The sequence below is a fragment of the Oncorhynchus clarkii genome, chromosome 6 (assembly GCF_045791955.1).
Source record: "Oncorhynchus clarkii lewisi isolate Uvic-CL-2024 chromosome 6, UVic_Ocla_1.0, whole genome shotgun sequence".
Lineage (NCBI taxonomy): Eukaryota > Metazoa > Chordata > Actinopteri > Salmoniformes > Salmonidae > Oncorhynchus > Oncorhynchus clarkii.
In genome coordinates this window covers 83,829,435-83,844,190 of record NC_092152.1, presented here as the reverse complement: position 1 = coordinate 83,844,190, position 14,756 = coordinate 83,829,435, and the positions used below count along the sequence as shown (strand labels likewise).

Here is a 14,756-nt window from a genome sequence, read left to right as displayed (position 1 = left end):
ACTGTTAGTTACTGCTAATTACACACTGTACAGTACTGCTAGTTACACACTGTACAGTACTGTTAGTTACACACTCTACAGTACTGTTAGTTACACACTGTACAGTACTGCTAGTTACACACTGTACAGTACTGCTAATTACACACTGTACAGTACTGTTAGTTACTGCTAATTACACACTGTACAGTACTGCTAGTTACACACTGTACAGTACTGCTAGTTACACACTGTACAGTACTGCTAGTTACACACTATACAGTACTGCTAGTTACACACTGTACAGTACTGCTAGTTACACACTGTACAGTACTGTTAGTTACTGCTAATTACACACTGTACAGTACTGCTAGTTACACACTGTACAGTACTGTTAGTTACTGCTAATTACACACGGTACAGTACTGCTAGTTACACACTGTACAGTACTGCTAGTTACACACTGTACAGTACTGCTAGTTACACACTGTACAGTACTGCTAGTTACACACTATACAGTACTGCTAGTTACACACTGTACAGTACTGCTAATTACACACTGTACAGTACTGCTAGTTACACACTGTACAGTACTGTTGGTTACACACTGTACAGTACTGTTGGTTACACACTACAGTACTGCTGGTTACACACTGTACAGTACTGTTAGTTACACACTGTACAGTATTGTTAGTTACACTGTACAGTATTGTTAGTTACACTGTACAGTACTGCTAGTTACACACTGTACAGTACTGCTAGTTACACACTGTACAGTACTGCTAGTTACACACTGTACGGTACTGCTAGTTACACACTGTACGGTACTGCTAGTTACACACTGTACAGTACTGCTAGTTACTGCTAGTTACACACTGTACAGTGCTGCTAGTTACACACTGTACAGTGCTGTTAGTTACTGTTAATTACACACTGTACAGTACTGTTAATTACACACTGTACAGTACTGCTAGTTACACACTGTACAGTACTGTTATTTACTGCTAATTACACACTGTACAGTACTGCTGGTTACACACTGTACAGTACTGCTGGTTACACACTGTACAGTACTGCTGGTTACACACTGTACAGTACTACTGGTTACACACTGTACAGTACTGCTGGTTACACACTGTACAGTACTGCTAGTTACACACTGTACAGTCATGTTAGTTACACACTGTACAGTACTGCTAGTTACTGCTAATTACACACTGTACAGTACTGCTGGTTACACACTGTACAGTACTGTTAGTTACTGCTAAATACACACTGTACAGTACTGCTAGTTACACACTGTACAGTACTGTTAGTTACTGCTAGTTACACACTGTACAGTACTGTTAGTTACTGCTAGTTACACATTGTACAGTACTGTTAGTTACTGCTAGTTACACACTGTACAGTACTGTTAGTTACTGCTAGTTACACACTGTACAGTACTGTTAGTTACTGCTAGTTACACACTGTACAGTACTGTTAGTTACTGCTAGTTACACACTGTACATTACTGCTAGTTACTGCTAGTTACACACTGTACAGTACTGCTAGTTGCTGTTAGTTACACACTGTACAGTACTGCTAGTTACACACTGTACAGTACTGTTAGTTACACTGTACAGTACTGCTAGTTACACACTGTACAGTACTGCTAGTTACACACTGTACAGTACTGCTAGTTACACACTGTACAGTACTGCTAATTACACACTGTACAGTACTGTTAGTTACTGCTAATTGCACACTGTACAGTACTGCTAGTTACACACTGTACAGTACTGTTAGTTACTGCTAATTACACACTGTACAGTACTGCTAATTACACACTGTACAGTACTGCTAGTTACACACTGTACAGTACTGTTAGTTACTGCTAATTACACACGGTACATTACTGCTAGTTACACACTGTACAGTACTGCTAGTTACACACTGTACAGTACTGCTAGTTACACACTGTACAGTACTGCTAATTACACACTGTACAGTACTGCTAGTTACACACTGTACAGTACTGCTAGTTACACACTGTACAGTACTGCTAGTTACACACTGTACAGTACTGCTAATTACACACTGTACAGTACTGCTAGTTACACACTGTACAGTAGTGTTGGTTACACACTGTACAGTACTGTTGGTTACACACTACAGTACTGCTGGTTACACACTGTACAGTACTGTTAGTTACACTGTACAGTACTGCTAGTTACACACTGTACAGTACTGCTAGTTACACCCTGTACAGTACTGCTAGTTAAACACTGTACAGTACTGCTAATTGCACACTTTACAGTACTGCTAGTTACACACTGTACAGTACTGTTAGTTACTGCTAATTACACACTGTACAGTACTGTTAGTTACACACTGTACAGTACTTTTAGTTACACACTGTACAGTACGGCTAGTTACACACTGTACAGTACTGCTAGTTACACACTGTACAGTACTGTTAGTTACTGCTAATTACACACTGTACAGTACTGCTAGTTACACACTGTACAGTACTGTTAGTTACTGCTAATTACACACGGTACAGTACTGCTAGTTACACACTGTACGGTACTGCTAGTTACACACTGTACGGTACTGCTAGTTACACACTGTACAGTACTGCTAGTTACTGCTAGTTACACACTGTACAGTACTGCTAGTTACACACTGTACAGTACTGTTAGTTACTGCTAATTACACACTGTACAGTACTGCTGGTTACACACTGTACAGTACTGCTGGTTACACACTGTACAGTACTGCTGGTTACACACTGTACAGTCCTGTTAGTTACACACTGTACAGTACTGCTAGTTACTGCTAATTACACACTGTACAGTACTGCTGGTTACACACTGTACAGTACTGTTAGTTACTGCTAAATACACACTGTACAGTACTGCTAGTTACACACTGTACAGTACTGTTAGTTACTGCTAGTTACTGTCTCTCTCCCTCCCTCTCTCTATCCCTCTCTCCCCACCTCTCAGGGTTATCTTCCTCCAACGAAAAACGGTGTGGAGCCGAAGCGCCCCAGCCGGCCCATCAACATTACCTCAGTGGTCAGACTATCCACCACAGTCCCCAACACCATCGTGGTGTCTTGGACCTCAGAGGTTGGAAGGGTAAGATATGATAAGATGATACATTTAAAATTCTCTTAATTTGATTGTTGTCTATCTTAATTGTAAACATTTCTAGAAAGCGTTTAGTTTCTTTCTGACCTTTTTATTATTTTTTTGTTGTATTTTTATATATTTGTATTTTATTTAATGTTTTAAATGTTTTTATTTGTTTATTATTGCCCCCTTTTCTACCCAAATTCCTGGTATCCAATTGGTAGTTAGTCTTGTCCCATCGTTGCAACTCCCATACGGACTCGGGAGAGGTGAAAGGTCGAGAGCCACGCGTCCTCCGAAACACGACCCCGCCTAGCCGCACTGCTTCTTGACACATTGTTCGCTTACCCCGGAAGCCAGCCGCACCGATGTGTCGGAGGAAACATCGTGCACCTGGCGACCGTGTCAGTGTGCACTCCCCCCGGCCCGCCACAGGAGTCGCTAGAGCGCGATAGGACAAGGACATGCCGGCCGGCCAAACCCTCCCCTAACCTGGGCCAATTGTGCACCGCCTCATGGGTCTCCCGGTCGTGGACGGCCCGGGATCGAACCCGGGTTTATAGTGGTGCCTCAAGCACTGCGATACAGATGTCTTTAGACGTCTGCGCCACTCGGGAGGCCAATTTATTTGATGCTTTAAGCACTTAGACTTTACTCTTGTAAGAAATGCTCTGTATAAATAATGTTTTGGTTTGGTAAGAACAGTGGGGCAAAAACACATGAATAAAAGTGCAGTGATCCGGATGAAAAAGAGAGTGATTTTAACAACCCTACAGCACCTTCTGTGTTTTCAGAGCTACTCTATGGCGGTGTACCTGGTCAAGCAGCAGTCGTCCACAGTACTGTTGCAGAGACTACGGTCCAAAGGCATCAGGAACCCAGACCATTCCAGAGCACTCAGTAAGGGTTGCCAGGACGACACACTATTTACACTGTTAGCACTGTTAGCATGCTAGGTTAAATGTATGGATCTATGGATCTGGCTGAACGGGTCCATGACACACGTGTATCTAGCTACATGTTTAGTTCTGGCCTGTTGAAACCAGGCGTCTCGTTCTGTATTGTCATGGCGCTCTGTACTATATTCCATGTGAAGTGTTCATGTACTGTAGAGGGTTGTGCAGGTCTTGTATAGGTGGTCATGATTGCTGCTTCTTCTTCATGCTGTTCTCTGTCCCCCTGCAGTCAAAGAGAAGCTAACTGCAGATCCAGACAGTGAAATCGCCACCACCAGCCTGCGTGTGTCGCTGCTCTGTCCGGTAAACACACACACTCTGTCTTAATACCCCTATTACTGTGCTTTACTGTGTGTGTCCCGACTTGTCTCAATACCCCTATCACCGTTTAACTACTGTGTGTGTGCGTGTGTGTGTGTGTGTGTGTGTGTGTGTGTGTGTGTGTGTGTGCAGCTGGGGAAGATGCGTCTGATGATCCCGTGCCGGGCGCTGACGTGTTCCCACCTGCAGTGTTTTGACGCTACGCTGTACATCCAGATGAATGAGAAGAAACCCACCTGGGTTTGTCCCGTCTGTGATAAGAAAGCCCCCTACGAACATCTCATCATTGACGGGTGAGACCCACAAGCCTGTACCAGCTCTTAGTGTCTCTATTTAATACAGAACATAGTGGTCCTACAGGCCTTTCAGAAAGGATTCAAGCCCCTTCACTTATTCCACATGTTGTTGTGTTACAGCCTGAATTTAAATGGATTTACATTATTTTTTTTAATTGTCACTAGTCTACACACAATACCCCATAATGTCAAAGTGGAAGTATGTTTTTTGAAATTTGTAGTAATTAATAAAAAATGAAAAGCTGAAATGTCTTGAGTCAATAAATATTCAACCCCTTTGTTATGGCAAGCCTAAATAAGTTCAGGAGTAAAAATGTGCCACATAATAAGTTGTGTGGACTCAATAATAGTGTTTAACATGAATGACTACCTCATCTCTGTACACCACACATACAATTATCTGTAAGGTCCCTCAGTCGAGCAGTGAATTTCAAATACAGATTCAACCACAAAGACTAGAGAGGTTTTCCAATGCCTGGCAGAGAAGGACACCTATAGGTAGATTGGTAAAAAATAAATAAAATAAAAAAGCAGACATTGAATATCCCTTTGAGCGTGGAAAAGTTAGTAATTACACTTTGGATGGTGTATCAATACACCCAGTCACTACAGAGGTACAGGTGTCCTTCCTAACTCAGTTGCCGGAGAGGAAGGAAACAGCTCACGGATTTCACCATGAGACCAATGGTGACTATAAAACAGTTACAGAGTTGAATGGCTGTGGTTGGAGAAAACAACATTGTAGGTACGCAACAATACTAACCTAAATGACAGTGAAATGAAGGAAGTCTGTACAGAATTAAAATATTCTGTTTGCAACACGGGACTAAAGTAATAATACAAACAATGTTGCAAAGCAATTATATTTTTGTCCTGAATACAAAGTTTTATGTTTGGGGCAAATTCAATACAACACATTACTGAGTACCACTCTCCATATTTTCAAGCATAGTGGTGGTTGCATCATGTTATGGGTATGCTTGTAATCGTTAAGGACTGGGGGAGTATTTCAGGATAAAAAATAAACTGAATGGAGCTAAACACAGGAACAATCCTAGAGGAAATCCAGGTTGTCTGCTTTCCACCAGAGATGAATTCACATTTCAGTAGGACAAAAACACAAGGCCAAATCTACACTGGAGTTGCTTAACAAGAAGACAGTGAATGTTCATGAGTGGCCTAGTTACAGTTTTGACTTAAATCTACTTGAAAATCTATGGCAAGACCTGAAAATGGTTGTCTAGCAATGATCAAAAACCAATTGACAGAGCTTGAAGAATTTTGAAAGGAATAATGGAGAAATGTTGCACAATCCAGGTGTGGAAATCTCAGAGACTTACCCAGAAACACTCTACTGTAATCACTGCCAAAGGAGCTCCTGCAAAGTATTGACTCAGGGGTGTGAATACTTATGTAAGTGAGATATTTCTGTATTTCATTTTCAATAAATGTGCAAAAATGTATAAAAACATGTTTTCACTTTGTCATTATGGGGTGTTGTGATGTCATTATGGGGTGTTGTGATGTCATTATGGGGTATTGTGATGTCATTATGGGGTATTGTGATGTCATTATAGGGTATTGTGTGTGTGTGTATGGGTGAGGGGGGGGGGGGGGGTCTATTTAATCCATTTTGAATTCAGGCTGTAACACAACAAAATGTGGAATAAGTCAAGGGGTATGAATACTTTCTGAAGGCACTGTGTATACTGTATGTATACTGTATACATCTATGTTATTATACCGTATCACAGAAACTTGCGGCGGAGTCTGCCCCGACAATTTTGTGCAGATTTTCTTAATTTTAGGCTGGAAAGAAGCACATCATCCGGGAACGTGCCACTGGCCACTGTATATTCCTCTGGGTTTAGTTTCTTTATTTTCTGTGCCCAGTTTCAGACTTTAATGGTCACATCAGACCTGATGGGTTGAAAATGTGTAGCCCAACAAGTCTTTACATGGCTCCAGTTGCAACCAACTGCACAAATTCAATATTCACCCATAGGGTGACATTTTGGGTGAGCAGTGATCAAAATAAACAGGAAGTTGAGAATAGTTGATTAGCAGCATGAATTTGTGCTTAGCTGGGGGGTTGTTGAGTTGAACGGTCTGTGGTTGTGTTCTTCAAACATGAAATGGTATTGAATCCAGATAGTCACATCCAACCATAGGACGGGATTCCGCTAGTTGACCTACAGTATGTACAAAAACAACCTTCTCAGTTATACTGTATACAGGTCCACTCTATTCAGTTATACTGTATACAAGTCCACTCTATTCAGTTATATTGTATACAAGTCCACTCTATTCAGTTATATTGTATACAAGTCCACTCTATTCAGTTATACTGCATACAAGTCCACTCTATTCAGTTATACTGCATACAAGTCCACTCTATTCAGTTATACTGTATACAAGTCCACTCTATTCAGTTATACTGCATACAAGTCCACTCTATTCAGTTATACTGTATACAAGTCCACTCTATTCAGTTATACTGTATACAAGTCCACTCTATTCAGTTATACTGTATACAAGTCCACTCTATTCAGTTATACTGCATACAAGTCCACTCTATTCAGTTATACTGTATACAAGTCCACTCTATTCAGTTATACTGTATACAAGTCCACTCTATTCAGTTATACTGCATACAAGTCCACTCTATTCATTCCTACATGAGAGATTCAGATGGTCTTTTCTATTTTATACAATCTGTAGTGTATAGATATATTTACACACACCAAGTAAACAACGTGAATAACACTGTACACACAATGACTGTAACACAACGTGAATAACACTGTACACACAATGACTGTAACACAACGTGAATAACACTGTACACACAATGACTGTAACACAACGTGAATAACACCATACACACAATGACTGTAACACAACGTGAATAACACTGTACACACAATGACTGTAACACAACGTGAATAACACTGTACACACAATGACTGTAACACAACGTGAATAACACCATACACACAATGACTGTAACACAACGTGAATAACACTGTACACACAATGACCGCAACACAACGTGAAGACATTGCATGTACAGTATACCTTCACACTGTTGTTTCTGTGTGTCTGTCTTGTCCAGGTTGTTTATGGAGATCCTGAACAGCTGTGTAGACTGTGATGAGATCCAGTTTAAGGAGGATGGCTACTGGGCCCCCATGAGGACAAAGAAGGAAGTACAGGAGGTCTCGTCAGCCTCCTACAGACTGGAAGGTGAGAGAGGCGGTGTGTAAGGGCAGGCTTTTGGTCCAGCCCTGCAGCTTTTAACATACCTGATTCCACTACTCTGTTAGTTGGACCTTGATCTGTATCAGAATGTGTGTTAGAACAGTGCTGGAACAACAGGCTGCAAACCCAGTGTCTCTCGTTGTGTTAGATGATATTATTCTGGCTTGTTATCATTACCCTATATGTCTCATGACTATTCCACTGTGTTGCCACTTTCTCTAGGCTGGGGTGTGTAAATCACTGCAAAATAGGCTAGCTATATTGATTTGATTGTTTCCCGTGTCTCTCTCCCCCAGGCTTGCACCGGTCGGCGGTAGGGGAACAGAGGAGCTCGTCGTCCCACAACGGGGGCAGTAGTAGGATGAAGGTGGAGGTGATTGACCTGACCCTGGACAGCTCCTCAGAGGACGACAATGATGACCAACCACCCCTCAAGAGGCCCTGCCCCTCTCTGTCCCCCACCTCGCCTCCCATCGTCAACAAGGGGTGAGGCCCACCTCCACCAATACACCTCACACCAATCTCACCCCCCTCTCGCCTCCCTCACCCCTTTCACCTCTCCTTCCCCTCCCGCCCCTCTCTCCCCTCCCTCCCCTCTCATCCCTCATACCCATTTCGCACCTCTCACCCCTCTCTCATCTCTCGCACCTCTCACACACTTCTCACACACCTCTCACACCTCTGTGTGTGTTAATATTCTCTCGATCTCTCTCTCGCACCTCTCACACACCTCTGTGTGTGTTAATATTCTCTCTGTCTGTCTCTCTTTCTGTGCTGTGTGTGTGTGTTTGTTTGCAGAGTGTTGAACCTGCACCACCAGGTGTCCCCAGTGAGCCGGACCCCCAGCATGCCGTCTGTGGACACCAGCTACATCCCCCCTGTACCTCCCCTCATCCAGGACTACCGTCCCTACTACCACGCCCCAACCCAGCTCACAGGTAACACACTACCACGCCCCAACCCAGCTCACAGGTAACACATACACACTACCCTCCCTACTACCACGCCCCAACCCAGCTCACAAGTAACACACTACCACGCCCCAACCCAGCTCACAGGTAACATACTACCACGCCCCAACCAAGCTCACAGGTAACACACTACCACGCCCCAACCCAGCTCACAGGTAACACACTACCACGCCCCAACCCAGCTCACAGGTAACACACTACCACATCCCAACCCAGCTCACAGGTAACACACTACCACGCCCCAACCCAGCTCACAGATAACACACTACCACGCCCCAACCCAGCTCACAGGTAACACACTACCACATCCCAACCCAGCTCACAGGTAACACACTACCACGCTCCAACCCAGCTCACAGGTAACATACACTACCGTCCGTACTACCACGCCCCAACCCAGCTCACAGGTAACATACACACTACCACACCCCAACCCAGCTCACAGGTAACACACTACCACGCCCCAACCCAGCTCACAGGTAACATACACACTACCACGCCCCAACCCAGCTCACAGGTAACACACTACCACGCCCCAAATCAGCTCACAGGTAACACACTACCACGCCCCAAATCAGCTCACAGGTAACACACTACCACGCCCCAACCCAGCTCACAGGTAACACACTACCACGCCCCAACCCAGCTCACAGGTAACACACTACCACGCCCCAACCCAGCTCAGAGGTAACATACTACCACATCCCAACCCAGCTCACAGGTAACACACTACCACGCCCCAACCCAGCTCACAGGTAACACACTACCACGCCCCAAACCAGCTCACAGGTAACACACTACCACGCCCCAACCCAGCTCACAGGTAACACACTACCACGCCCCAAACCAGCTCACAGGTAACACACTACCACGCCCCAACCCAGCTCACAGGTAACACACTACCACGCCCCAACCCAGCTCACAGGTAACACACTACCACGCCCCAACCCAGCTCACAGGTAACACACTACCACGCCCCAACCCAGCTCACAGGTAACACACTACCACGCCCCAACCCAGCTCACAGGTAACACACTACCACGCCCCAAACCAGCTCACAGGTAACACACTACCACGCCCCAAACCAGCTCACAGGTAACACACTACCACGCCCCAACCCAGCTCACAGGTAACACACTACCACATCCCAACCCAGCTCACAGGTAACACACTACCACATCCCAACCCAGCTCACAGGTAACACACTACCACGCCCCAACCCAGCTCACAGGTAACACACTACCACATCCCAACCCAGCTCACAGGGAATACACTACCACGCCCCAACCCAGCTCACAGATAACACACTACCACGCCCCAACCCAGCTCACAGGTAACACACTACCACATCCCAACCCAGCTCACAGGTAACACACTACCACGCCCCAACCCAGCTCACAGGTAACATACACTACCGTCCGTACTACCATGCCCCAACCCAGCTCACAGGTAACATACACACTACCACACCCCAACCCAGCTCACAGGTAACACACTACCACGCCCCAACCCAGCTCACAGGTAACATACACACTACCACGCCCCAACCCAGCTCACAGGTAACACACTACCACGCCCCAAATCAGCTCACAGGTAACACACTACCACGCCCCAAATCAGCTCACAGGTAACACACTACCATGCCCCAAACCAGCTCACAGGTAACACACTACCACGCCCCAACCCAGCTCACAGGTAACACACTACCACGCCCCAACCCAGCTCACAGGTAACACACTACCACGCCCCAACCCAGCTCACAGGTAACATACTACCACGCCCCAAACCAGCTCACAGGTAACATACTACCACGCCCCAACCCAGCTCACAGGTAACACACTACCACGCCCCAACCCAGCTCACAGTTAACACACTACCACGCCCCAACCCAGCTCACAGGTAACACGCTACCACGCCCCAAACCAGCTCACAGGTAACATACACTACCGTCCGTACTACCACGCCCCAACCCAGCTCACAGGTAACACACTACCACGCCCCAAATCAGCTCACAGGTAACACACTACCACGCCCCAAATCAGCTCACAGGTAACACACTACCACGCCCCAAACCAGCTCACAGGTAACACACTACCACGCCCCAACCCAGCTCACAGGTAACACACTACCACGCCCCAACCCAGCTCACAGGTAACACACTACCACGCCCCAACCCAGCTCACAGGTAACATACTACCACGCCCCAAACCAGCTCACAGGTAACATACTACCACGCCCCAACCCAGCTCACAGGTAACACACTAACACGCCCCAACCCAGCTAACAGGTAACACACTACCACGCCCCAACCCAGCTCACAGGTAACACACTACCACGCCCCAACCCAGCTCACAGGTAACACACTACCACATCCCAACCCAGCTCACAGGTAACACACTACCACGCCCCAACCCAGCTCACAGGTAACATACACTACCGTCCGTACTACCACGCCCCAACCCAGCTCACAGGTAACATACACACTACCACACCCCAACCCAGCTCACAGGTAACACACTACCACTCCCCAACCCAGCTCACAGGTAACACACTACCACTCCCCAACCCAGCTCACAGGTAACATACACACTACCACGCCCCAACCCAGCTCACAGGTAACACACTACCACGCCCCAACCCAGCTCACAGGTAACACACTACCACGCCCCAAATCAGCTCACAGGTAACACACTACCACGCCCCAAATCAGCTCACAGGTAACACACTACCACGCCCCAAACCAGCTCACAGGTAACACACTACCACGCCCCAACCCAGCTCACAGGTAACACACTACCACGCCCCAACCCAGCTCACAGGTAACACACTACCACGCCCCAAACCAGCTCACAGGTAACACACTACCACGCCCCAACCCAGCTCACAAGTAACATACTACCACGCCCCAAACCAGCTCACAGGTAACACACTACCACGCCCCAACCCAGCTCACAGGTAACACACTACCACGCCCCAACCCAGCTCACAGGTAACATACTACCACGCCCCAAACCAGCTCACAGGTAACACACTACCACGCCCCAACCCAGCTCACAGGTAACATACTACCACGCCCCAAACCAGCTCACAAGTAACACATACACACTACCGTCCCTACTACCACGCCCCAACCCAGCTCACAGGTAACACACTACCACGCCCCAACCCAGCTCACAGGTAACACACTACCACGCCCCAACCCAGCTCACAGGTAACACACACACACAACCACACACATTACCACGCCCCAACCCAGCTCACAGGTAACACACTACCACGCCCCAACCCAGCTCACAGGTAACATACTACCACGCCCCAAACCAGCTCACAAGTAACACATACACACTACCGTCCCTACTACCACGCCCCAACCCAGCTCACAGGTAACACACTACCACGCCCCAACCCAGCTCACAGGTAACACACTACCACGCCCCAACCCAGCTCACAGGTAACACACACACACAACCACACACATTACCACGCCCCAAACCAGCTCACAGGTAACACACGCATACACAACCACACACATTACCACACACAACCATACACATTACCACGCCCCAAACCAGCTCACACAACCACACATACACAACCACACACACACATACACAACCACACACACACGCATACACAATCACACACACACCAACCTAGTACAACACACTGCCTGGACACATTTCTTCAGGAGTCTCCTCAGGGTCTGTGGAGACCAGTATGTCCCTGTTTACAGTAAACACTAACTTGTCTGAGTCAGTTGAACCTGTACTGATCATGGTTCATTGTGAATAAAATGAATGACTGTATGTTGTGTTTGGTCCATTGTTTTATTCACAGATCTGAATTTCTTCTCCTTTCTACAAGGGGACAACCATCAGGTATGTTTTAGATGGAACCCCCCCTGTAGGCCTCCTGAAGTCAACACTATAGCCTCTAAAAATGTCCCCAGAACTTGGGTTTGGTAACAAGATGAATATAAGTGAATGTACCTGTTTGTCCTCCTCTGAAGCATTACAACATGGTGATGGCCGCCGCCGCCGCCGCCTCGGCCTCAGACGACCACGAGCTCCTCCTCAACCACTTCCGTCCCTACACCACCTCTTCCTCGTCCTCCTCCCAGCTGTTTCTGGACCAATCTGGGGCGCCCTCCTCTGGCTCGCTGGCGCCCGTCAACGGTGGTGATGGTGGAGGAAACAGCAGCGGTGGCAGCAGCAGTAGCCTAGTGTCCTCTAGCAGTCTGAGAGACACTCACAGCACACACTCCACACACTCTCACACACACCCCACGCACTCACACACACACCCCACGCACTCACACACACACCCCGGCGTAGGAGGTCGGTCCAGTGCTGATGTGACGGCGGCCGCAGCCCTCTACGGGGCCGTCCCCGACGTGATCTCACTAGACTGACGATTTTGTTTTCGGCGACCAGCGACTGACTCCGAAACAGAGGGTTTGTTGGTTGTTTAATGGAGGATGCAGTCATGACTACTAAACTGACGCAGAAACAGTTTAACGGTCCCACCCAGTCTACAGCTCTGGTTTTGAGTTGTGTCGTTAAGGCTGACTCCAGAACAGTGGAATACCTGTCTGTGGCGGAGCCGGTCCCGAGGTGTCGTTTGACTGGGCTGACCCAGGAACAGTTATAAAGTCACACCCCACAGATGGTTGGGATTGGCACCTAGTGTTGCTAGACTGACTCCAGAACAGTTACCGGTTGGTAGCTGGCTCCCTGACGACATTCCACTAGACTAACTCCAGAACAGTTACCGGTTGGTAGCTGGCTCCCTGACGACATTCCACTAGACTAACTCCAGAACAGTTACCGGTTGGTAGCTGGCTCCCTGACGACATTCCACTAGACTAACTCCAGAACAGTTACCGGTTGGTAGCTGGCTCCCTGACGACATTCCACTAGACTGATATCAGAGAGGTCTATGGGTTTCATCTCTGACGTCGACAGACTGGACCTAGATCAGCTCCCTGCCGGTACCTACCAGAAACGCTAGCCGTGCAAAAACGGAGGAAGGCTCTTTTTTTTTTTTTTTACGAAAAGAGTAACGCTGTGTACAGAGAACAAAAAGTCTATTTTCTCTTTTTACTTTTGTATATTAATTAATTGAAGAATGTTTCTGTCCCGTAAGTAACTTCAGTTGCTATTTTGAAGTGGAGACTGAAGATGTATCCACACAGCGATACATACGTTTCCCCTCGATAAAATGAACTTTAATATCTCATTACGTTTCTTTGGTTTTTATCCTGTTAGATCTGATGGGGATTTTCCTCACACATTCATGGCATTACCTCTTGACATTTTCAACTCTCTCTACTCTTCATTTTGAAATCACAGTTGAATTTGTTCTCCAAGACAATATCTTTTCCTTGGTTGACTTGTTTGTTACTGTATAATTTGTTTTGCTATTCTGCGTTCTAAGTTATATGTCAGATATATGAATAAGTCTCTCTGGATAAGTGGATCTGCTAAATGACGTGAACTTCAGCTTGATACTGTGGGGAGTGTATAGCTAGGTGGGTGATATTAGACATTTCTGATTTTCGTCCCTGTTAAAGGGCCAGTGCCGTCAGAATTCTGTTTCCAGGTGTTTTTATCATAGTGCACAACGGCTGATGAAAAAAAAACGTAAATCAGTTTTATTTCCTGATAGTTGCTGGATGAAAATAATCTACACAGGACCTTGTAATCAGCAGGTTTGTTTGGGCGGGAATTTCGGCTTTACATGGTGACATCACGATGTGGTAAATTTGTTGCTAGACCAATAGCAAAGAGACTTCCAAACCCTCTCTGCCAATAACAGCTCGTGTTCAGTTCCCCCCCTTTACATGGTGACATCACC

The 14,756-nt window shown here is 46.4% G+C and overlaps 1 protein-coding gene across 1 annotated transcript in view; it reads left to right on the top strand.

Moving 5' to 3' along the window:
• Positions 1 to 14,529, top strand: part of LOC139411734 (E3 SUMO-protein ligase PIAS1-like) — a 91,645-nt gene extending 77,116 nt beyond the window's left edge. The window contains exons 6-14 of the mRNA XM_071158417.1: positions 2,967 to 3,101; positions 3,890 to 3,995; positions 4,281 to 4,354; positions 4,505 to 4,665; positions 7,784 to 7,914; positions 8,226 to 8,415; positions 8,728 to 8,867; positions 12,738 to 12,778; positions 12,910 to 14,529. Of these exons, the coding sequence (XP_071014518.1) occupies positions 2,967 to 3,101; positions 3,890 to 3,995; positions 4,281 to 4,354; positions 4,505 to 4,665; positions 7,784 to 7,914; positions 8,226 to 8,415; positions 8,728 to 8,867; positions 12,738 to 12,778; positions 12,910 to 13,311 (1,380 nt within the window). The 3' untranslated portion in view covers positions 13,312 to 14,529. The remainder of the gene's footprint in view (positions 1 to 2,966; positions 3,102 to 3,889; positions 3,996 to 4,280; positions 4,355 to 4,504; positions 4,666 to 7,783; positions 7,915 to 8,225; positions 8,416 to 8,727; positions 8,868 to 12,737; positions 12,779 to 12,909) is intronic.
• Positions 14,530 to 14,756: the final 227 nt, after the last annotated feature.